The sequence below is a fragment of the Misgurnus anguillicaudatus genome, chromosome 5, assembly GCF_027580225.2.
Source record: "Misgurnus anguillicaudatus chromosome 5, ASM2758022v2, whole genome shotgun sequence".
NCBI classification, from domain to species: domain Eukaryota; kingdom Metazoa; phylum Chordata; class Actinopteri; order Cypriniformes; family Cobitidae; genus Misgurnus; species Misgurnus anguillicaudatus.
This window is the reverse complement of record NC_073341.2, coordinates 24385605-24412076: the sequence shown is the minus strand read 5'-3', so window position 1 is coordinate 24412076 and position 26472 is coordinate 24385605. Positions and strand designations below refer to the sequence as shown.

General features: G+C 40.3%; 2 protein-coding genes across 2 annotated transcripts; one reads left to right on the top strand and one right to left on the bottom strand.

The window, feature by feature from the left end:
- Positions 1–323: 323 nt before the first annotated feature.
- On the top strand, positions 324–1631 carry LOC141363874 (uncharacterized protein F54H12.2-like). Its single transcript, XM_073867389.1, has one exon. It carries the CDS (start codon positions 324–326, stop codon positions 1629–1631), a length of 1308 nt encoding a protein of 435 aa, XP_073723490.1.
- Positions 1632–7506: 5875 nt separating this feature from the next.
- Positions 7507–10234, bottom strand: LOC141363873 (uncharacterized). Its single transcript, XM_073867388.1, has 5 exons — positions 9703–10234; positions 8669–8707; positions 8501–8539; positions 8214–8378; positions 7507–8138 (listed from the first exon to the last, which is right to left on the bottom strand). Exons 1-5 carry the CDS (start codon positions 9716–9718, stop codon positions 7507–7509), a joined length of 891 nt encoding a protein of 296 aa, XP_073723489.1. The 5' UTR covers positions 9719–10234.
- Positions 10235–26472: the final 16238 nt, after the last annotated feature.

Below are 26472 nucleotides of genomic sequence, written 5' to 3'. Positions count from 1 at the left end.
TTTGTTCAGAATGGCGGTTCCGCTGCTAAAAAAAGGATTCAGCATAGCAAAGCCTCACCTAAAAACGGCTGCTAAACACATAGTTTCGGACGTCGTCTCAAACGCTTTATCGAGCTTTCATACCGAAAAACCTCAAGACGGGTCCGGGCTGATGGTTATGGCACGCAAGCGACTGTATAAACCCCCGGGAGAGAGGAGGCGTGGTCATTCGATAAAGAAAACAAATAGCGGTCGGAAGAAACGCTCAGTAGCGCAAAGAAAGCGCAAGAAGCCTGCTAAACGAAGCGCGACGGTGAAGAGATCCCTAAAGACCATATTCTAACATGGCGTTACTGCACAACATGTCTGGAGAATGTATCAAGTCGGAGCTGGATATATTTACAGTTCCGCCGACGCAGACGTCTCTTGAGAAAAATGATTATTTAGAGGTTCCGCCTTTATCGGCTATATCAGACTCTGCGCCTCTGGAGTTTTTTATCGCCGGCACGGGTGAAGATTATCTGGATCTAAATAACACGATGCTCTTTCTCAGGCTTAAAATCACGAGACCTAACGGCACCGACATCCCAGACCCCGCGCCTGTCGGGCTAATAAACTATGCAGGGGCGACCGTGTTCTCACAGCTGGATATAAGCCTCGGCGACCGATTGATCTCTCAGAGCTCGAGCACGTACCCTTACAGATGCATCATAGAGTGTCTCATGAACTACAGTAAAGATGCTCTGGAATCTCTTTTCACGCCCGGTCTGTTTTACAAGGACACCGCGGGTCACACCGACGTCCGCGACCCCGTAGGCCGAAACAGGGGCCTGCTCAAGAGATCGTCTTTCACGCATGGCAGCCAAGCGGTAGAGCTGCTAGTACCTATTCACGCCGACATTTTCTTTCAGGAAAAATTACTGATAAACGGCGTCGATGTTAAAATACGCCTGATCAGGGGGAAGGATGAATTCTGTCTGATGAGGAGCGATGACGTGGCCTACAAAGTAAAAATCTTGTCGGCCTCCCTATTTGTCAAGAAAGTAAGCGTGTCGCCAGCCGTCAGACTGGGTCACGCCCAGGCGCTGCTCAGCACGACCGCCAAGTACCCTGTCGACAGAGTTTGTCTTAAAACCATCTCTCTGCCTGCAGGATCGCGTGTTTCGAATCAAGAAAATCTGTTTTTAGGAACGCTGCCGAAATCAATCATCCTGGGGATGGTTGATAACGACGCCTTTTCCGGATCTTACGATAAAAACCCATTCACTTTCAATCATTACGATTTGGAGTTCCTGGCCATCTATGCCGACGGTAAACAAATACCGTCAAAACCGCTGCAGCCGGATTTCGATTCGGGCTCTGCTGTGCGTGAATATTACCAACTGGTAATGTCCACGGGGAGACATCTGAAAAACCACGCTCTAGCGATCGATAGAGAGGATTTTTTGGGAGGATACTCGCTGTTTGCGTTTAATCTCACCCCCGACGAAGAGTGCGGTCAACATCTATCGCTGGTCAAGTCCGGGAACATCAGGCTGGAAGCGCGGTTTAAAAATCCGCTACCCCGCACCATCACGATGATTATTTATGCAGTGTTTGATTCGATCATACAGATTTCAAACCGCAGGCAGGTCATGGTCGATTATTATTGAGCGAAATGAATACTTTACAACTCACGGCCATCATGGACAAAATTTCGTGTAACACTCATTTCCTCGGAGTGCTCCCGTGCGATCAACTTCCCGAAAGACCGCTAAGGGTCTTACCCTCGATGGCCATAATCAACACTCACCCTTCGGAGTTGCCGGGCGAACACTGGCTGGCTGTTTATTTCGATCGAGAGGGATCAGCGTATTTTTTCGACAGCTTCGGAAATCCTCCCGAGGATGAACGTTTTCCATACACCATCAAAAACTTTTTAGCGCTCAACAGCGCCAATATATTATATTCGGGCAGACAAGTTCAAGATCTCACGACGGACGTTTGCGGACAGCACTGTGTGTTTTTTCTTTACCATTTAATCAGAGGTCGCGACTATAGCGACGTGATGAAGCTTTATAGCGACGATTATATTAAAAATGACAGAATGGTATCGCTTTTTGTGAAACGATTACGTAGGAATGAAAAATATGATAAGGACAAAATGAATATGTGTGTCCAGACTTGTAATTCTTTTGCATGCTTTTTCAATTAATGAGAATATGATGTATTTAAATAAAGACTCAAAGACATTCCATGTTTACTGTTTTTATTATAAAAATCTGCAATTGTACATTAAAATTCCATCCATGTTCTTCGGTCAATAGAAGGCGATTTAAACATTAATTCTGAAACATCTGATCGCGGCGTAGACGCGTGTAAACGCTTCATAGCTTTTTTAGAATGAGTTATCGGGGCTGTGGACCGCGAAGGCGTTCCTCTTAAGGAATGAATCGCACGTCTAACATGTTGACTCGGAACTGTAGAAAAAGGAATGTTTAATTCGGCAAAGGCTTGTAGAAACTCGTTCCAGCCCAACGGTCTTCGCTCGTCTCTGACCTTTTGGGGATTAGTAATGTTTTTTATCAAATCGAGCATGTGCGACCCCGGAATAGCACGTCCCTTAAACACAAACTCCCCCGATGTGTTCCACGCAGACAAATCTTTAGCTTTGGTCATTTTTTCTAATATGTACCGACTGTTTTTCACGCTTCTAGAGGGGACGTTCTTCACCACTTCGTCAGCAACAGCGTCCATCGCTGACTCTTCTTTGTCGTCTTTGCGATCGTCGATGGTACTGGTGGTTTGCGGTAAAGATAGCGTTAAAGCGGCGCTCTCTTGGTCCCCTTGTTTAACGACCGCTAAATACCTCGTCAGGATGTTGGAGTAAAGTTTGACTTTCTCATATTGATCCAAATCAGACCTTAGTAAAATGTTTCTTATGGAGGCGTCCAGATCATTTTCGACGACTTGCTGAATGTTCTCTCGAACGTTTTCCGATTTCAGCTTGTCCAGCTGATGGCGTGGCACTAAATACATTTTCTCCGCATACTCCATAATCAGCCCGTTCTAGAAGCTATTAAGCTGGAAATAAAGGGCACCGCCACGTTGTGCAGCGTGAGATGCTTTTTATCTCTCACAATGTTTTCAGTGTGCGCCAGGAGGCAGCGCGAGTTATCGCGCGATTTAGCATAGCCGTCAACCAGATCAATCAGAGTGTCTAACCGGATCGTTTGAGAATTTTCTGCATTTAGGGTTATTCCTTTAGCCTTCATGGTTACCTTTCCTTTAGCGGTACGATAGCCGTAAGACTTTGGTCCGCTAGAACAGAACTCTGTTATGAAATCACCATCGTCCAATTCGTTCGTCAGCTCCCCCAGATAATCCCCCAGCGGAGGATCCCAGTCGCCATCCCTAGAAACGAATATAACGCTGTCTGTGTCGGAGTATAACAAACGATCGCCGAGTTTATCCATGAGTTCGTACAACTCCAGTCGCGCGTGAGCGGTCGTAAATGCCCCTACGAACACGTTAATGTCGTTTGTTTTGCACAAATCGCCTTCGGGTTTTTGAAACTGAACGAGAGCTACCTCGTCCGAGACGAACGTGAAATATTTCAGCCCTGCGATTTCGTTGAAAACAATTCTGGTGAAATCTTCAGGTTTTTTCACGAGTAGCGTTTTGGGGAGGTTCTCGCGCATAGAAAAGCGTCCCCAAAGAGAGTTCAGCAGTAGTTTATTGATGGATCTCTGAGCGGGATTGTAACTGATCTTTTCAGGGTCGAGACGAATCCCCTCTTTTTTGTAATAATCTCTAATGTACTTGGCTTTGTCCGCGTCCGTGACTACGTTTGAGGGGTAACCGGACGCTTGCTGTTTCAATTGCAAAAACGTTTTCACGTAATCACAAAACAGCGTATCAGAACGTTGGGGAAAATGCCAAACCTCGTCGATCCTAGCGATCACGTACCCCTTCTCAATGGCCTTCAAAAGCTCAATACTGACCCAGCTACCCGAGAGCGCCCTTTCTTCATCCGTGTGACTGCAGCACGACGTCTGATTTTCAGCATGAGCGCAAGTACGACACAGTGGAAAAAATAATTTCCCATTGCATCTATACGGCAGTACGGGGTGCAGTAATTTACGGGGAGGGTACACGACGGCCTTGATAAGTCCGTAGTAGTTTTCGATCGGCTCGAAATCGTTGAAAATGATTTCGGGGTGACCGATGGGGTAGGTTTTCGTAGACTGACAGAAGGGATACAAGCTGGTGAAATCGACGTAGCTTATTCTTTCTCCTTCCGTCGTTTTGTGATAGAGTTTGTAGGCGTTCGTTCGCCCGCCAAAGAGAGCGTCCCTGGGCTTCAGTCTCTCCGGAGCAGAGTAGGTACTCATAAATTCTTTTACCGAGGGGTCGTCTCGTTTCATTTCGGTCCATTCGCACTCCCACATTACCTCGATTTTTAACCCGTACGCATTCTGCAGAATATCGACCTTTTCGTCAAACTGTCTCCTGAGAACGCCGTAGGGTACGGCCGACAGGGGATGGGTGTAATGCGCTGGATAGCGGCACGGATGGCCATGGAACAGGCAGCCGGCATATTCGAAACCGTATCTCGTACCTTGGATTTCCACAAACCCGTCCAGGTAATATTGACCGATAGACACTTCACCGTGATTCAAGGCATGGTGAATGTCCAAGTTTCGAGTCTTTTTAACATACTCGAGCCATTCGATCGATGCGTTCGAGTACGTCTTACTCTTTTGAACGTACGCGTTGTTGTGCGTAAGAGCCAGCGTCTTACTGTCGAGATAATGCGTTTTAAACACGCCCATACAACAACTAGCCAGCGTTGTAAAGTTGAAGGGGTCGATCCTGGTGCATGCGATGAACTCGTCACGGTATTTCATGCATGCTTCGCGTAATAAGACCACGTCGTTCACGCCATACTCGTACAGCTCTTGTCTGAAGTCAAAGACTTTATCAGAGACGGTGGCGTACCACTCGTCAAACTTTGCCTGGTTTTTGTCGGTCATGTTATCGTAGCCGTAAAACTTTTTATCAGGGTAGGGGCCTACATAACGCTCGTTTTCCACCCTGTTGAAATGATGGGGAAAGTATCCCTTTTCCATCGTAGTCAAGTTTAGCGCTGCAGGCATCTTAGACAAGGCCATGGGAATGAACGAGTAGCTGTCGATATATCGTTGAGCATACACATCGTCGTACATGTAAATTAATTTACACCCTTGCATGATGATGTCCAACGTGAGCCCCGCTTTGCAGAAATATTCCAAAATGAGAAAAGAATCGAATTTGGAGGCGTAGTGGGCGATGAAAGTGTAGCCTTTGTATCTGCGTTGCCTGAAATTGTTGATTAGGTACGATACGCAGTAGGGACCCTCCGCCACAAATTTCTCCCCTTGAAAAGTGATTGCGCATACAAAGTTGGCGACGTGTTTTCCGTTTTCGTAACGGGTTTCAAAATCGTAGAAGATGTATTTCTCGCTAGTATCCTTGGGATTTATAGGGCGAATAAAGCACTGGTGCATCCCCTCTACCCCGAGATCTTCGCCGCAATGGACGCATTGCAAGGGCTTGCATTTGTGATTATCTCTAGCGCCCGAAACATCGTAGCGTCTGTTGCACAATTTACAGTATTTTATTATATCGCACGGCACACGGTCTCTGCCCCGGGGTATTTTCTTGTGCGCTTTGTAACAGTAATCGGATTTGCAAAATCGCAAACAATCTGAGCAATGTACGGTTCTTTTAGGATGTTTGTAGCAATCGGGGTCGAAACACACGTTGCAGATGCGACTACAGTGGTGAAGTTTAACATCGTTGTACCCTTTATAGCAGAACCTGCATACGTAGTCGGAGCCGATAAACGACTTTAGATTGAGAATCGCGTAAAAGTGTTCGTCGTGTAAATAGAGGTGCAATGTTTTCGGATGCGGTTCGCTCTGATTTGAAAAGGTTTCTACCGATCCATCGGACGTTCTGTAAAAAACGACTATTTTGACATCGAAAATAGTCTCAAACTTCTGTACGTCGCAAAGGCCGATCTTGTCTTGAATAGAGAACCCCGCGTCATTCTGAATCACCGCAGCTCGTCTTACCAGTTCGCTCTCAGGTAGCGTGGGATCGAGAAAATGTGCGAGACAGATAGAGAAACATAAATTATTAGAGATATTCGTAGGACAAAACAAACTCGTCTTTTTTCTTTTGATCACCTGGTCAAGAGCCAGATCCTTAAGTTTGCGTCGAACACCCCCCTGTCTGTTCATTGCCACGGTAGCGCCTATCTCGATCATATCATCACACAATAGTCGCTCGTCGCTCTGTAACATTTTTTCAATTTGATCTGTAAATAACGCGACGTCGTAATTATTTCCCGGGTGTAAAATTACCGATAGGTCAGATTTGAGACTCGGACCTCTTAGCGTGAAATTGATCACGCTGTTGTCGCCTCCTATTTGTCTGGCCAATGTCACCATTTCGTTCATGGTGTCGTGCAGGCGTATGTGACAAGATGCTAAATCTGTGGCTCTAATCTCTCTCAGATTCATGGATCTCTGCAGTTCCACGCTATTGAAACGAGGTCTCGGATAAACGTGAAAGTCGTTTACGGTTCCGCCATCTCGTATCAACGCTTCGATGTCGACTCTGCTCAGTGACGGTGTATCGGAGGGGGGCGTCTGTATCGGTTCGATAGCGTCTGTAGGGGTATCCGAGGTAGTAGATGGACCTGGGGTGGTTGGTGGCGCGCCGCCATCTTGCTGTGTGTATGCGTAAAGTGTATTTAACAGTTCTTGTAGTTGAGGGTCCGAATCAAAATGGATGAATTGCTGCGACGACTCAGAATTCGGATAAGCATTTAACATTTGTTGTTGCGACCTACCGACCTCTTCAGACGCTGCACCCTGTGACTGATCTGAAAGAGAATGACTGCTATGCGCAGCGTCTGAACAATTATCATTATTCATTGTACATTAATTTTCAGATGTTACAAAAAGTAGATAACGGTAAAATCTTAAACTTGAGCTAGATGAAAACAAAAACCATAAACACGTGAGATAGATAAATGCTAGATAATTGCTAAAACCATAAACAGATGAGATAGATAAATGCTAGATGAAAACAAAATACATGCTAAAACATGAGATAGATATATGCTAGATAATTGCTAAAACCATAAACACATGAGGTAGATAAATGTTAGATGAAAACAAAATACATGCTAAAACATGAAGTAGATAAATGCTAGATGAAAACAAAATACATGCTAAAACACGAGGTAGATAAATGCTAGATAAAAACAAAATACATGGTAAAACACGAGGTAGATAAATGTGAAAAAACATGAGGTAGATAAATGCTAGATGAAAACAAAATTACATGCTAAAACACGAGGTAGATAAATGTGAAAAAAACATGAGGTAGATAAATGCTAGATAAAAACAAAATACATGCTAAAACACGAGGTAGATAAATGTGAAATAGCATAGGATATAGAGTAAAAAATGCTATGTCTTATAAAAAATTGCACTACGGATAAAATATCGGGAAAACCATAGCATAGACGGCTTCGAACATTAGACGTCTTTCTCTCATCTGCTCGAAAGTTAAGTCATGCAAACGATTCATTGAATTCTCTGCATTTTGAATTTGTTGTCGTGGATCGTGAGCTGTTTCCTCTATAGCTAAACGCTGTCTATCTAGACCCAAGTGAAAAGCGCCGTCATGAGCGCCCTGTTGACCGTAAACCTGACGCATACGATCTTCTAGCGCGTTTAGTCTGCGGTCAAAAGCGTCTAATCTGATATGAAGCTGTTCAATTTGAGCCAGCTCTAAGTTTCCATCGTTATTTTCATCGACGGGGAGTTGAATACTGTTTGGCGTCTGTTGACCGCTCGATGGTAATGAGTCTTGATCCCAAGCGTTATTTTCATGAATGGAAGGTTGGATAGTGTTTGGGGTCTGTTGACCGCTCGACGGTAAGCTGTTGTCGCCGGACCAGGAAGCTTGACCCCAAGCGTTTATCGGCGACCCGGACCAGTCCGCCTCATCATCATCATCAGCGCATGCGCTATGATCACTAGCCCAAGACGACTGGACCCAACCGTTATGCTGTGATGTGCTACAGCCAGGCTCGCAATCGCTACGCCCGAGACAGTTTTCTGCGTGAGTAAACATAACAGACATAAGCAAGCTGCGACTACCGTTTATATTCAACGAGTGAAAAGATGGCTCACCGTATGGCGGTAGGACCTCTGCTGCATCACCGTTGAACTCCTCCTCCTGCAAGGGATCTGAAAGATCTATCACTTCGTCCCCGTCGTGTTCGGCCGTCAAATCTATGACCTCCTGTTCAACACTCGGCTCGCGGGGAAATTCACCCGTAGTCGAATCAGCAAAACCTGAAACATAGATTTATTACCATTAAATAATAATAATAATAATAATAAATAATAATAATAATTTAATAATATTAAATATATAAAATAAAAATAAGCAAAGATAAATAAAGAAAAGCATTTACCGTCGCCAGTGGCGTAGTTGTCGTGTAGAGGTATAGTCACTATTTCAAATAAATAATTTAGAATTATGCTATTAAAAATAGCAGTCTCTGAATTTTTAAAGATATTTAAATGAGATTTTTTCATGCAGAATTGACTATCACAAATAATTAAGACAATTAGATACTTACACAGATTTTGAAAGTCGATAAGGGAACCATCACACGTACCTAAGAAACAGACCTGTGTTATCCTTTAAACGTTAAAAAATTAAATATATAATTCGTTGGGGGAGATTACAGAGAGATATATTATCATTGCGACGTCTTCCTGTTTCACATTTGGTTTCTGTAATATCTCGCTGCTGCTTAGAGAAATCTTTATTTATTTATTTACATATGCTGAGCGGACGTCCTGCAGCTTACACAGCGCTCAACTAACTACAGCAGGCTGACAGGGGCCACGCTGTTCTCCATCTAGTCAGTGTAACAAAATGAAGAGGCACAATATGTGGTCCGATGCCTCCCTCTACCGGACAACTTTGTCCACAGCCTCCATTTTGGCTGTGCGAATTTTCATTCCAAAATGGCGGCCGCGTTAGCGAAGCTCTATGAAGAATATTCAGTCCAAAATGGCGCCCCGCTTTACTGAAGCGCTATAACGACTGTTGCAAAAATGAGCCTCTGTGAGCTAAAAAGAAAAGAAAAAACCACATCGCACGCATTACTAAATGATTACAACCATTTCAGATAAAAATAAAATAGCGTTAACAATTTTTTACAGCTAGTTTATCTAAAAATGTCAATGTCCGCAATAGTCGAGCGTCCTATGATTTCAGCGTCATAGTACGTCATTGTTGTGCGACATACAAAAGTTTTTTATTTTCACAAAAGTATCAAAAACATGCACCGCATGCATCGAGATAATTTTAAACGATAGCCGAAAAAGCATCAAAAGGTTTACAACCGACTTAGCTTAGCTTAGAGAAACGTTAAGAGACGAGAGTTTAAAGAAACTTGATTTTATAATATTGTAAGCGTTAAAAACAAAAATCAGAAAATCGTGAGCATTGTGATAATATTTACAATAATTTGATTAATAAGAAATATAAGAGAAAGCCATAGTAAACTTCGTTCACATATATAACCGCGAGTAGACATAACGTTAGTCGTAATAAAATTTGTAATCACCCCAACAAAAATATTAATAAAATCGTTTCTCTCACCATTATAACGGGACATATTTCAGAGCTGCGATCTCGTTCGACGCCTGGATTAAGTTGAATTGGGGGACTGGAAGCTTGTGTTGAAATGTTTTATAGTGAAGGATGGGTGGGGGCGTCGCTGCCATAGTGCTGAAGCTTTGTTGTTTAACACGGATTAATATTCATATTAATATTTTAAAATGTTAAATAAGATCATATTGTGGTAAGAACGATCTGACTGATATAATAGATGTAACTAAAAACATAAGTTCGTACTAAACCAAATATATATAGGCTATATATTATTTTTAGGCTAATAGATGTCCGGAAGAGGGCAGCAACGGTCCATGGACCGAGTGCCGCCTTTATGGATGACGTGTTGTTTTGATGACAGTAAAGACCCTGAGCTCATAACTTACTGAGATAGGTCAGTCGGTCTTCAGATAGTGGTAAAAACATGACGTTAGGAGGACATTGTTTACGAGTGAAAACCAATAAAATCACTTGTGCGGCACACTACAATGATTACTTTTAATTAATTCGACATACCTGAATGACAGTACAGTAAAACTAACGGTCTTTGGGTCACAAAGCTTTGAGCCGGGTCTATCGGTATCGCGAGGCTATTTGGATTAACAACATGGTTTACGTTTTAAAAACAAAATATCTCGGCCCTCACACGGGTACAGCCAAAACGATTTACGATTCGGAGTGGGAGCATCTCTCAGGAATGCAACTTCAAGGAAAGGACCACAATCTGTGTAAGTGGCAGAATATCTTTGTACTGAACAGTTTATTTAAAAACATAACTTCTGTTTTGAAAATCAGGTCATCTATACAAAATGCAGAATAGGACATTTAAAAATTACACATCCATTTTTACTCCTACAAAATGCTCATCTTGACAGAATTCATACTTCTTTATAGTTCTTTATTCTTTTAGATTGTATTTCATCTGCCGCTGTGAGAAACCTTTTTTTTTTTTTTTTATTATGTTGATACTTTTGAACATGTTTTTTAATCCGTCGTATCCATACAATTTAAAACGGCTTTTCTAATCTTCCTTTATATAATTACAGTTGATTTTATGAATATAGCATAAGAAACTGGTATTCTTTTTTAAAGAAAAGAAAGAACGCTTATTTTATTTGATCATTTCATATAAAAATGTGTGTTTAATGAAACTATTTGATGAGAGGATTTTGCAATATTTCAATTTGATCAAAATAATTTGTAGAGAGGTCATGATCCCTGATCAAAATAATTTGTAGAGAGGTCACTCGAGCCGCGCCAACATGGTAGATTATAATAATGTGAAGCATTCCAAAATGGATCATGTTAAAAGTTAAAGTTTTTCGGCACTCACCGGAGGCTGCACTGTGTATCCATGGTATCCATGTTTGTGATTTTCGTAACTGTGATTTTCCCGGCTTTTATTAGACATATCGGGGGCCCACCTTATATAAATTATGATGGGAGCATGGAATGTGTTTTAATGAAGACCACTTGTGTAAACACTGTTTTTATTGTTTTATCGTAGGAGGACATGATTTAACACGCCCCGGAGATAACCCCGGTCGTAAACATTATCGTAGGAGGACATGATTTAACGCACCCGGAGATAACCCCGGACATAAACATGTCAACGTGACGTGGGCGGACCGGTTAAAAGTTCAACGCGGCGTGGGCGGTCCGGTTAAAAGTTCAGAGCGACGTGGGCGGTCGGTTCAAAAGTTCAGAGCGACGTGGGCGGTCGGTTCAAAAGTTCAGAGCGACGTGGGCGGTCCGGTCAAAGGTTAGCCCCTCCCCTGAGGTCAAAGGTTCACGACGTGGGAGGTCCGGTCAAAGGTCAGCCCCTCCCTCAGAGGTCAAAGGTCAACCCCCTCCCCTCAGAGGTCAGAGGTTAGCCCCTCCCCTAAGGTCAAAGGGCACCATCAATCATTTTTATGTGACAACATGTCCCTCATATTTACTACTGATGTTTTCCATCCATCAGTTTCTTTTTGGGCATGTGATAGAGCATGTGATGATTAAATTTAGAAAACTGATGAACGTTTTCCTACTGATGTTTCTATCAATCCAATTTGTTTTTTGAACTATCTATATCAAGGGATGACATCAGCAGTCATTTGATGGAGATAGTTCTGAAAGAGGTCTTGTTATATTTAGTGTCCCAAAGACCTAGTTGGTCTACAAAAGATGTGAGTATCTGTGTTTTTGGTTTAAAATTATGCCTTTGTATTTTCTATTTACTTTCTGTAAAGGGACAGAAAAGTAAGATAAAAAGGAGAAAGAATGAGGCGGTCTTAAGTAAGTGTAAACAGTGATTTCAAACAGAAATGAACTCATTGTCACAGCTCTTTTTCCATAGGAAAAAAACCCCACACACGATCTTAACATCTCAGTTTCATTCCAGACCTCAAATGCTTTTGCTAAGTCACCTGCTTCTCAGGTGTGTCCCCAGTATTCTCATTTGTCTCTTAAGTTTACTGGGTGAATAGATTACAAAATGGTAAAAATCTAATGTTTAACTGTAGGGGAGCTGGAAAATTTGCATATGTCTCTTTAATTATGCAAGTCAATTTAATCTACTTTTTTAAGTTTTCACATTTTTATATATGTTGATATATGCTATGATATAATTTTTTAAAGTGTATAGATTCAATTTGGTGCCGGTCTGAGTATTTCACAATCTGCTCAGTTACTGGGATTTTCACGCACAACCATTTCTAGGGTTTACAAAGAATAGTGTTAAAAGAGAAAATCATCTAGTATGTGGCAGTCCTGTGGGCGAAAATGCCTTGTTGATGCTAGAGGTCAGAGGAGAATGGGCCGACTGATTCAAGCTGACAGAAGAGCAACTTTGACTGAAATAACCACTCGTTACAACCAAGGTATGCAGCAAAGCATTTGTGAAGCCACAACACGCACAACCTTGAGGCGAATGGGCTGCAACAGCAGAAGACCCCACCGGGTACCACTCATCTCCACTACAAATAGGACAAAGAGGCTACAATTTGCACGAGCTCACCAAAATTGGACAGCTGAAGACTGGAAAAATGTTGCCTGGTCTGATGAGTCTCGATTTCTGTTGAGACATTCAGATGGTAGAGTCAGAATTTGACGTAAACAGAATGAGAACATGGATCCGTCATGCCTTGTTACCACTGTGCAGGCTGGTGGTGGTGTAATGGTGTGGGGGATGTTTTCTTGGCACACTTTAGGCCCCTTAGTGCCGATTGGGCATCGTTTGAAAGCCACAGCCTACCTGAGCATTGTTTCTGACCATGTCCATCCCTTTATGACCACCATGTACCCATCCTCTGATGGCTACTTCCAGGATCTGGTGGAACGGGAGCTTCGTGCCCTGGATGTGCATCCTACAAATCTCCATCAACTGCAAGATGCTATCCTATCAATATGGGCCAACATTTCTAAAGAATGCTTTCAGCACCTTGTTGAATCAATGCCACGTAGAAATAACGCAGTTCTGAAGGCGGAAGGGGGTCAAACCCAGTATTAGTATGTTGTTCCTAATAATCCTTTAGGTGAGTGTATTAAACATATATCAGATCTCATTTGAGTCTCCTGAGCAATGAAGGACTACACTATCATATCAAGACTAAATCTACTAACTGACGGTGATGAACCAATCTACATTTAAAACTTACGAATCCTGTCTTCTGCAGTACAGACCTCCGAGCTGCCCAGCACATCTGTACATGTCTGGCTCATGCATGACATTAATAAGTAAAGATTACTATAATTATTTTTGGCCAGTAATTTCTATCACATTCCCTCCGGTCATCAGTGGCGGAACTAAACCGCACACAGCAAACGGGGCAAACGCATTAACAGCTCTAAAATCAACAGCAGCCTTTGATCTTTTGGATGGGCATCCAAACAAAAATTATAAAGTATTATATAGCCAAAGGATTCAAAACTTCAGAGAGAGAGAGAGAGAGAGAGAGAGAGAGAGAGAGAGAGAGAGAGAGAGAGAGAGAGAGAGAGAGAGAATATATTTCCACTTTGACAAGCGGTCAAGAATGAAAGTTCTTGCCTGCAGGACCACAATCTAACAGTAGAGTAATTAAAACCACTGAATTATCAACCCGCAACAGGGCGAATGATGCAACCCTTAGCTACGCTTTGAAACATAACCATTACTAAAAGCTATTGGGGATATTTGCTCATTTAAACACAGGAAGAGTCAGTAGTGTGAAGTTCAAATGGAACACACATTTGAGGAAAATACCAAGGCAAAGTTAATATCAGTTTCAGGAAATCTTTCTGCTATGTTACTCTCTAGACACACATTTGCTAAACGGCCCTATTTCCGAACATGCCAGATTCATAAAAGATGTATAATTTAATGAGGAACAATCATTCAGAAATTGCCATGGTCACAACCCCAGGCTAACTTGAATGTGGTGTTGAATCCTCAGAGTAAAATATTTTTTAAAAGTGCTGCCACCCTCACCATTTACAACAAGCAGTTAAAGGCACAGTGTGTAATTATTTCGGTACAACTAGCACTTTTGATATATAAGGAGAGTTCTCAAAACACCCCTCATCTTCTATTTGTCAGATAAACAGATGCTCCCAGCCCAAAATCACACCATTGGTCGAATCAATACATCCATAACAGAGCAAACTTGAAAACACGGCTCATTAAAAGATAGAAAAAATGTTTAACATTTTAGTGACTTTGATGTTGAAGAATCAAGATGAAAATCAGTCCTAGCACTGCAAACAACAGTTTAAGTCACAAACGCACCTTATTTTGCTTAAAACGGGCTCATCTGCGCTTGTCTCACATCAATTTAGACATTTGTCTTCTTGATTCACAGTCTCCTGTCACAAGAGATGCTAAAGACATGAGCGGCAGTCAAATTTTTAAAGGTAAAGTTAAAGGCTGGTGGATGTGGGAGTTTGTGCAGTTAAACATCTCACAAATCCATTTCCCAACCTCCCATAATTCACCTGGGCTGCTGTCCCTCTCAGTGACTGCCACATTAATATAAAATACAGCTTTGAAAGAGAAACATCTATACTGGACTGACCAGTCACAAAAGCAGACTCCCCGGACACTAAGTGTATAGTTGAATGTAATGACCCCTTCACTGCAGTACACAGTTAGTTGTGATTTAAAGGTGTTGCACTGTACAACTTTGAAACGCTCTTAACTTTACAGCCTCAACTCATCATCACAAAAGTAAATCAAAATGCAATTTGGTAACTGTGTTCCAGGCTTCAGACAGAGTTGTTCCTGGATCAACCAAGCTGAACAACGGTGTAATGTTTTTTGTAATGAGTCTGTCATTTATCTCTCTGAAATGTCACAAACAAACGTCTTTCCACCACATGTGAAATCATCTCAAATGTATTTTGCCAAGGACACAGTAGTTCAACTTTTGAACATTTTGTAAAATAAAAGTGTTGCTGAACTTAATTTCATAGGTACATTGTCAGAAAATTGGAACAAATGGTCAAAAATGGTCCATAGCTGTCACCGGGACGGTACCAATATGCACCTTTAAGGTACTAATATGCACTCTTTAGGTGCAAAGGTGTATTTTTAAAAAAGGTATTATCCCAGTAACAACTAAGGACTATGAATAAATAAATCAAATAAGCACATTACTACATCCCTTATTTTAGATGCTAAATAAGAAAGAATTTTTTTCACAGGGGAAATTTAGCCTTCTTTCTTTAGTGACATTTAAAAATATTTTTCAGGATTTTCATATTAGAGATATAAAGTCTGGGTCTCAAGCAAGGGTCATGGTGGGTTCACATCAGACGTGAATGAAGCATTAAGCGCGAGTGATTTAGATGCTAAGTCAATGCAAAGACGCAATAGGTCATGGTCAGAAACAATGTTCAGGTAGGCCGTGGCATTTAAACGATGCCCAATTGTCATAAGGGGCCTAAAGTGTGCCAAGAAAACATCCCCCACACCATTACACCACCAACACCAGCCAGCACAGTGGTAACAAGGCATGATGGGTCCATGTTCTCAATCTGTTTACGCCAAATTCTGACTCTACCATCTGAATGTCTCAACAGAAATCGAGACTCATCAGACCAGGCAACATTTTTCCAGTCATCAACTGTCCAATTTTGGTGAGCTCGTGTAAATTGTAGCCTCTTTTTTATTTATAGTCGAGATGAGTGGTACCCGGTGGGGTCTTCTGCTGTTGTAGCCCCTCCGCCTCAAGGTTGTGCGTGTTGTGGCTTCACAAATGCTTTGTTGCATACCTCGGTTGTAATGAGTGGTTATAGCAGTCAAAGTTGCTCTTCTATCAGCTTGAATCAGTCGGTCCATTCTCCTCTGACCTCTAGCATCAACAAGGCATTTTTGCCTACAGGACTGCCACATACTGGATGTTTTTCCCTTTTCACACCATTCTTTGTAAACCTTAGAAATGGTTGTGTGTGAAAATCCCAGTAACTGAGCAGATACTCAGACCAGCCTGTCTGGCACCAAAAGCCATGCCACGCTCAAAATTGCTTAAATCACATTTCTTTTCCATTCTGATATTCAGTTTGGAGTTCAGGAGATTGTCTTGACCAGGACCACACCCCTAAATGCATGAATCAACTGCCATGTGATTGGTTAATAAGATAATTGCATTAATGAGAAATTGAACAGGTATTCCTAATAATCCTTTAGGTGAGTCTATAATATCGCTACATAAAGGATATTAAGCATAAATAATATTTGTTTTGTTAATCTTAGCTTTTACTAATATTTTTTTCTTCCCGTGTCAGCTGAGTTTTACTCCAGGTGCTCCGGTTTCCTCCCACTGGCCAAAAACATGCAGGTTAGGTGAATTGGAGAATTGGACAAGGACAAAAGTTTTTGCAGTTGAAAAATGCCAATATATGGTGAACTGTGTAGAAAATGTGTCAGATACCAAAAATTCAACTTACAGCTGAGTACGCAATGAATTTCTATGAGATCTGTGACCTGGGTTTGAATGGATTTTGAGGGAATGTAAGAAAACAACAAGCACTCCATTATTCATACTGCTTTAATGCTCCCTCTCTGTCTCATTCTTTCACTCTCTCACTCTCTCTGTCATTCTCGTTGTCTCTCTTCCTCTATCTCTCCATCTCTCTCTCTCTATGCTGTTCACCTGTATTAATAAATGGTCTGACACCCCTGCGCTGCCTGTCAACATGGCCCTGTTGAGGAGAACGTGAAAGAGAGCACGGGAGAGGGAGGTGACATAGAAGCATGAATAATGGAGAGGGTGTAGACTGTGATCTGTCTCTGTCTGTCCAGCGTGTTTGTCTCTGACATGTTTTACTGCTGAACCCTGCATCGGACAATCGGCATAAACTTAATTCTAACACGCCAGCACACAACAGACCATGAGGGTGCCAAGCATACATTAAACTTTTATAGATGAGCATGTGGACTCAAGGACAGACAGACAGGCAGATATGACCATCAGCAAACCATCACATGCAGTTTATATGTTATACTGTTTCCTATCGACTAGCGCAATTACCCCAAGCAGTCGATCAAATTCATCATGTCAACTACAGTTAATGCTCTTGTTAGCCTATTAGTGCCGTAATGTAATCAGAGAGCAGGACCATCACACAGTGAGATGTTCTCCTAATAAGACATTTTCCTGCCAATTTCCCACCGCTCATTAAGTTAATGGTCTTTTCACAGAGCGACAAATTGTCATAATTGATTTTCTCAAAGTCAAGGCAAAGACTGCAGGACCCCTCAGGAGCTCTGCTGTCCAACCCTCTCTTCACCCACTGAGAAAGACCACTGAGAAGTATCAAAAACTCACCTGAGCTCTTTATTTTCTCAGAAACAAACATCAGATGTGTTTACACGAGTCGATCCACAAGTGAATATACAAAAAATTGCTAAATAGTACTGAAAGCTCGAAGGGGAACCATTTTAGCTACAGAGCACCTACAGTAGCAGGGATGTCCGGTTTGTTCTTTTGAACCGGTTCTTTTTAGTGAACGAGTTGAATCAGTACACCTAATCGGACTGAATCGTTTAAAAAGTTTGTCTCGAGAGAGTAATCTGTATCTAAACTCTTCATAGGAGCTCTCCCCAACAGTATCACTGACTGAACCGAGACCTGGTAAACAGGCAGTGAACCACTTTTGGTGCTATTTAGCACAGTTTTTTAAGCGTGCAGGTTATTAATTACCATCTTTGATCCCTATATGACATAAACCCTAAAAATCTATTTCACAAATTCTGTTTCCTTCCACTGTACTAAATCTCCCGGTTTTTGAGCATGTTCCAATGTGAATGACCCGGAACTGAAGTATATAAACATCGGTATATGCACAACATCATGACATTTTAATAACATCAATCACTGAAATATACTGTAAGAGCATGCCTGGCTCAAACCTTCGAGTTAACCCTATAAAATTTGACCATGGTAACCACGGTAAATGACATTTAGTCATTTGACTGTCACTGTCATCAAAAAAGTACATTACCATTGATAAGGTTGAAAGGACTTGGAGTACTATAGGAATCACTCAGCAGTGTGTAAATCAATGCATCTTTCAAATTTAATGCAGCTCCCAGTGAGCAGAAACCTTCACATTGAAGAATAATAAGAAACAGGATTTCTGATAAACAGAAGAGAGCTATTTACTTTCACTTCTGTTGAAAGTTTTTAGAAAAATCTTAACACTTAGGGGCTGGACACACCAAAACTTTTAAACGCGGCTGAAAACGCCTTGAGGACGCCGAATGCCAGCTGTTTTTCAGCCGAGCACTTTGATAGCTGTGATACTTCAGCTGTGAGCCGGTTGGTTGCTGTGGTAATGTCCCGCCGCTCCTCCATTGTGATTGGATGGCCGTGTGAGAACTGACATTGACGAGCGGAGCTTTTCACTCAAAGTTGAATCTCTTTCAACTCTCGACGCTCAGTGCCGGCTTATTTGAAAAACACAGAGTTTCCATTGGAATCAATTGAAAACATGCGACGGCCGCGGGCGTAAAAGCTTTGGTGGGCATGCCCCCTTAAGTTATGATACTTTAACTAAAATATGTTATTTCCACATTCCACATTATTAACAAAATTGATTACAACATTTATTATAAAAATTTGAAATTGAAATAGACTTTAGGCTTACAATATACACTTTAAAAAATGCTATTTTTTTAACCCCACCATTGGATCAAATCCAAGGGACAAATCCAGTCAATAGGTTAAATTAACCTATAGAAAATGTTTATATTTGACCAAACAATGGGTTAAAACAACCCAGCATAAGTAAAATCCATAGACTGTAAAAAATAAGGACGTAGTGTCTGTGACGTCACCCATAGGTTTGTAAGAAGCTTTTTTTTAAAGCTCACATAACACACACTGTTTCTGCATTTCTGATGTTAATCTGGAGTACCTATAGAGTAGTATTACATCCTTTATATTTCCGAAGAATCTTTATTTTAATCAGATTTATAAAAGAAAGATTAGATTTACCAAATCTTTCCGATAACGTACGAAAAAATAAAGGAGGAGTTACTACCACGGGAGGAGCGAGTACGAGTAATGCAACACTAACACTATTTAACTTATGATTCACTACATGTTCGTGTCATTTATATAATATGCACGCGCCTATTTCCAACATAAGACAGAAGTCTTACTTACTCGCATGCAACCGCAACCCAACCCGGTTGGGACTTTTCAATGAAATCCAGCGCATCAAACACACACACAAAACTCCACTGCTATCCAGGATAATAAATGATATCCGTTATTAAGGCTGGTTTTCTTCTCCTTACATCCAAAAACACACTTCTTCTTTTGTGCCATTGTTGAGTTTTGAAATTAAACAAAGCTGTGTCACGTGATGTGATGTTTGTAAGTTCTAGTGTCTCCCAGCTGGACCCGTAATCAAAAAAAACTTTCTGAAACTTGTACGAACCCTGGCGAAGTGCATCCGGCACAGAAATACTCTGTAACACGCCCAACTGCTTTTTTGAAACTTTGCCTACGTTTAGCATGAGGAAACAACTCTATAACTGTGTTAATAAGTCAGAATGCATGAAATACCATTGAACCACCCCTTTAAGGCAACAGTTGGGGGAGCCTGCCATCACCATCTTGGCAGATAACCGAAAATGGGTAAAGAGGCGGGTGAAGCTGAGGTGGCTGGTTTCTTAAGGGGGTCGCACATGCAGCTCAGCGTCGAGTCGCGTCTAGGACAACTCGGAGGTGTTGTAAGCAGGAAGTGCACATTAAATAGTGCGAGCTACGTCAGGGCTCTCCTGATTTTGCCAAGTGGTTGATGTCCTCAGGGCAACATTATGTTGACCCTGGAACAACATTTCAATCAGCCAATCAGATTTCAGAAATAAGATTATAGTTTAATTTTACAACCAAGATTAGCTGTTTCTAGACCATTGTTTTTTACTTATCATGTCCCTCTGATTTTAGGGTTTGGTTATGGTTAGGGTTGGGGTTTGGGGTAGGTTTTTGAACCAAAGGTGGATTGAAAATAAACCAACATGATTCCAGAATATTTTCTTTAGTCTGAAAATGTAAAATCTTTTATTGAAATTCAGGAAAAAGTTGGTACAGGTTCACTAATGATTAATAAGTCTGAGAATATGAGCAGGCATCAAAATGGCTTTTTATAATAAAAATGCAAGACACATTTTAACTATATGCATATAACTATAACTATATGCTGAAATCAATAACTTTTATATGACATCACTAATAAAACAACATATTTCCTTCTCTCACTTTCTTTTTTAAACATTAACCTCTCTGTGGTTCTCCTCTATCGTTCCTTTTTTTCTTTTCAGCTCGAGCATTTCATTTCACAAGGTTTATAGCCATACTGATTATTCACACCTATGGGACAATGGCTGCATTACTGCAAAGCACAGCAAATACGTGACACCTTCCCAATTCACATTATATATATGCGTCTTTATTAAACAGTACAATACAGAAGGCAGGAAAATGATGTGACCATTCTGTTTTTTTTTTTTTTGAAAATAATGCCAGATACAAAATAGAAAGTATGAGATGAGAAAGGAGCGGAAACATCATGAATAATGCAATGGTTAAACTAGAATTGTGTGCACACGTATACTTTCATAGCACAAGCACATATGACAGTACTGAGAAAAGTTTGAGGGAATATTTGCAGCACAAACATAATTGTAGGAAAAGTTGTCTATTATTTAACGTCAAATTTTCCAGATTGGTTCTTGAGGACCAATCTCATTATTTATGACATTTTTTAAGTGTAAATAAATAAACAGCAGCATCTGTACACACACCGATAAGCATGTCGCCAGTGCCAGACTGAAATATTCATTAGCCCCCCCGATCTCATTTTCTCATACTTCTCCCTCTGAAAGTCAAAGTGACATATCTCACACACTTTTCATTCCTGTCATAAAATCCTTTTATATGTTAGGGCCATAGTAGCAATTAACACATGATTATGACATGACAGTGATGATACTTGGATGTTTGAATCTGGTCAATGATATTTCTTGACCCCATTCCTCTCATTCACTCTTTATTCTGTCCTGTCTTATCTTGCATAAACTACAAGAAAATCCTTTTTATTTTCTTTCTTGAAATGCCAAGAGTTTATGATCATACAGCACTTTAATCAGTCATGGTTTTATTGTAAATGCAGACTTTACCAGTATATACACTCACCTAAAGGATTATTAGGAACACCTGTTCAATTTCTCATTAATGCAATTATCTAATTAACCAATGACATGGCAGTTGCTTCAATGCATTTAGGGGTGTGGTCCTGGTCAAGACAATCTCCTGAACTCCAAACTCAATGTCAGAATGGGAAAGAAAGGTGATTTGATCGTGGCATTGTTGTTGGTGCCAGACGGGCCAGTCTGAGTATTTCACAATCTGCTCAGTTACTGGGATTTTCACGCACAGTGGTTTCTAGGGTTTACAAAGAATGGTGTGAAAAGGAAAAAAAACATCCAGTATGTGGCAGTCCTGTGGGCGAAAATGCCTTGTTGATGCTAGAGGTCAGAGGAGAATGGGCCGACTGATTCAAGCTGATAGAAGAGCAACTTTGACTGAAATAACCACTCGTTACGACCAAGGTATGAAGCAAAGCATTTGTGAAGCTACAACACGCACAACCTTGAGGCGGATGGGCTACAACAGCAGAAGACCCCACCGGGTACCACTCATCTCCACTACAAGTAGGAAAAAGAGGCTACAATTTGCACGAGCTCACCAAAATTGGACAGTTGAAGACTAAAAAAATGTTGCCTGGTCTGATGAGTCTCGATTTCTGTTGAGACTTTCAGATGGTAGAGTCAGAATTTAGCGTAAACAGAATGAAAACATGGATCCATCATGCCTTGTTACCACTGTGCAGCCTGGTGGTGGCGGTGTAATGGTGTGGGGGCTGATCAATATGGACCAACATTTCTAAAGAATGCTTTCAGCACCTTGTTGAATCAATGCCACGTAGAATTAAGGCAGTTCAGAAGGCGAAAGGGGCTCAAAGACAGTATTAGTATGGTGTTCCTAATAATCCTTTAAGTGAGTGTACATCAAAAGACAAACTTAAAAGGCACACAGGGCAGGATTTTCATTACTGTAAGCACATGTACTGTAAACACAACATTAACACTTGGCCAGCTTGTACTGTACATACATTGCAAGCTACTGAGGCAACAACTACTTGTACTCCACGTCACTCTTGAAGTACCTTCAAATGGGTGAGAGCCAACCCTGCTCTCAGTCTGATTTTACAACAAGCTTGATCTGCCTGACATTCCACCTTGGTATACTTTCACTTTTAGGTGCTGTATCCATCATTTCAGTACCTGCTATACCTCTAGTCCCTGTATTTTTATAAAGTCCCGCAGCGAATAAGTCGTTATTGCAGGGGGCTACACACCAAAGGGTGTCTTTCAGAAAAGTCCCAAGCACACTAAAACTATAAAAAAAATAAGAAAATACAGGTAAAGGATAATGTTTCTGTAAACACAAACATCACCACGCACTACTAGTGGATAAGTATTGATTGATAGGGATTATTTATGTATGTGTCAGATGAAATAGTCAAATAAAATGGTCCCTAGCTGTCACTGAGGCGGTTCCCTTTAAAAAGTATCTTTTTGCACCTAAAAAGTTAATAGTAGTATATCAAAGGTACACTGTAAAAATGCTGCAATGCTACATGCAAGTTTTATCAAATATACTAGGCTATGCAAGTCAATAGTCAATTGAACCTACTGTTTTAAGTTTTTGACTAGTATTTAGTTGACATAACTTATAAACAAGTTGAAATTATTTAACTTAATTTGTTAACGTAAATCAAAAACTTACAGTATGTTGATATGATTTTCACAGTGCACTTATTGGTACCATATTAGGATTTTTTTAACGATCCAGTGATATCTTAGGACCATTTTTTTTTTTGACAGTGTATTCCATCTTTAACAAGGTTCTTACTAATTTGTGACCCCATCTGTGAACAACACTGAAGTCTTTTATGGGGATGTACTGTTTTCTACATAACATTATCCATCATAGCATAAGAACATTCTGTGAAAATATAACCTTGATATTTTTAATATTGACTGAGTAAAGTCATGTCAAAGATGAAAATCAATGACTGAAATCAAACATTTATGCTCCAAAAATCTCATTATTAGATTATGAGACTTTACCCTGCATGGATTTCACAGAAAGGGTCACATATATGAGCCTATTCTGATTTCCCTTCACATATTTCACTTAAAATGATAACACAGTTCATGTTTAACCACTAGGAACATTCAGAATATGAATGATTTAACATAAATGTGAGCGTTCGAGCACGTATATGCGATTAAGAATAAGTGAAGAGTGAATAATGTGCCAGGAACAACGTAGGTTTTCAAGGTCAATTCTGAACTGTTTAATAGCTTAGGTCTGCATTTCTTCTCTTCAATCAGAGATAACAATACACACCGACACATACAGACACGTGCGCACACACACATGCAGGGCTGACTTCAAGAATGCTTAAGTGTATTAATATTGAATGGGTGACTTTAATTAGAGATCCTAGCTTGATTAAGCAAGTATAGATGTATCAGAGGGATTAGTGAGAGCGTGTGTGTGCACGTGTGTGCATGTATTTGTATTCACGTGTAATTGCCGTGTGAAAATCATCACGTCTATAACCTCAGTAAGTGCTTAGCTAATTTTATGGATCATGGGAGTTGTGCCCCTCACAAGGACTCAATAAAAAGCAATAACAACACTAAATCTATTCAGCCTTTCTTTCTCCACAACTTTTTTCTGTTTATTGTCTACTCTGGCATCTAGGGCCCAGCTGCCACTACTATCAGTTGTCATTTTCATTCTCTTATCACATGCCTTGGATAAAAAGGAGTCTCATTTTTTATCTTACACTGGGCCTATGATCATGGAAGTAACAATAAAGTTTTGATTCGGCTTGATTTACAGTTTTTCTGAATTGCTAAAACACTAAACCCCAATCTCTGAACCAAATTCATAGATGCCCATTTGTGAAATCATGCACTCTTTTTGCAAAACTTAAACACACATTTTAAACTGCAATGCACTTGTTTTATAAATGCTAAACACAGGCAGGCAAAAGTTGAGCACAAGTACAACACAGCTGTCATCAAGAAAACACAACAACTCAAAATTGTCCACACTTTTTTAATGGTATTTTTACCAATTGTGTGGATTGGAAACAGTCTGAGAGGCAGATGAAGAGTATGAGGAGGAACAGGACACCAGAGACGATGCAATTGGCAAAATTTCCAGTTGGATTGTTGACTTTTTACAAAATACAAGTGCTGCTTACAGTAATATTGATAGTAATACTTACTATTACTTGCTGTACTTACAGTAAAATATTTACTATATTCACTGAACTAAACTTGTGATTACAGTACAGTTTTTCTGAATTGCTAAAACACATTTTTTGAAACCATCACTGCTTTTCTCAAACCCTTAAACACAAATCCAAATTGTCAAACTAAATTCACAGAACCATCCAGAATAAAACACAGAGAGCATCCATTAGACACTACCTTAAAAAATGGAAAAAACATCATCCAGGACATCTGCTTACAGAAAAATACATGTTTATTGTATATAACAACACACTTTACAAATACAGTTAACAATCTGTATTACTGTAATCACAAGTTAAGTTCAGTGAATATAGTGAATACTTTACAGTAAGTACAGCAGGTAATAGTAAGTTTTCAATATTACTGTAAGCAGCACTTGTATTTTGTAAAAAGTCAGCAATCCAACTGCAAATTTGCCAATTGCATCTTTTTTGGTTTCCCGTTCTTCCTCATACTCTTCATCTGACTCTCAGACTGTTTCCAATCCACACAATTGGTAAAAAATACCATTAGAAAAAAGTGTGTGCAATTTTGAGTTGTTGTATTTTCTTGATGATGACAACTGTGTTGTAGTTGTGCTCAACTTTTGCCTGCCTGTGTTTAGATTTATAAACAAGTGCATTGCAGTGTAAAATGTGTGTTTTCACTGCTGTGAATTACTAATGAAGGATATATTTGATATATGGTTGGTGCATAGTTGGTTTATAGGATAAAGCAAATAGGCAGGTAATTTGGGAATGATTAAAGCCCATTAAATCTGCAGAAAAGGCCACTTGGCAGCACTTATGTTGTGTTGTACAGATCTCATGTTCTCCTTGACAGAATACCCCCAACTGAATAAAACTCTGACACAGCATTTGAAGATAAATGCTTCCAGCAGTTAAATACATTACAAGGTTAAACTAAGTGTGCTTTTCATCCTAAAAGACTTATTTCACTTTTAAATATGACTTTCCCAAGTGTGTCTTCAATAGGCTGAAATGCATAAGGGAATTTTAAAAGTCAGCAATCCAAAACCCTCAGGATAGAATAACTTTAACTTTTTCACATTGTATGCATATCCATGACTCGGAAAATATGCCTGCGTATGTTTAAACAATAATAGGAAGGTGTTTTATCACCTTTTTCATTTTAATAAATCTACTGAGGTAATCAAATTTACTTTAATACAAATAAGTTTTGCTTCATCCCCAACCTTCTTACCACCTTCACAGTAAACACATTTTTATTTAAAATTCCAGACAAACAGGAAAATTTCAATTTTTTCATGACATTTATTAACATTACAAGCCAGACAGTCAATTCTACTTCAAGATATGGCATAGCTGCAATGCATTCCAAGTGGGACAGTGATAAGTCTGACAGTAATTTATCACTAGTTCAAAAAAAACCTTGTAATGTGATTTGTGATTTGTTTTATGGCATCTTTCAGGGGAGTCTCAGTTTCATGAATGATTTACCTCTGCAGCCTTGGAGTTTTACGTATGAACATATATGAACTCATTCTGTACGTAAAATAATCTATTATTATGGTCTGTTAGATATGTTTAATGCCGTTAAATGCAATTGGACATTGGCAGTGTAGTAAAAAGTTACTTTCTAAACATTTACTCATAACCCTCTCACCATGCTTACTAAATCAGGTAGTTTTAGTGCAGCTGTTTTACTGAGATGGGATTCTGAATGAACAGCATTGTCTAAATGACAGGTAATCCAACTAATTGCTCGACACAGAAATCTGCTTATTCACATTTCATAAAACAGAGTACAAGCTGTCGGTATGAGGGAACAAAAGGGCATCCATCAGCACAGCTCACTACAGGAGCACATCAATCAAACTATAATTAAACCATGACGCGCTAAATTAAGCTATCCATGTACTACTATGTTGA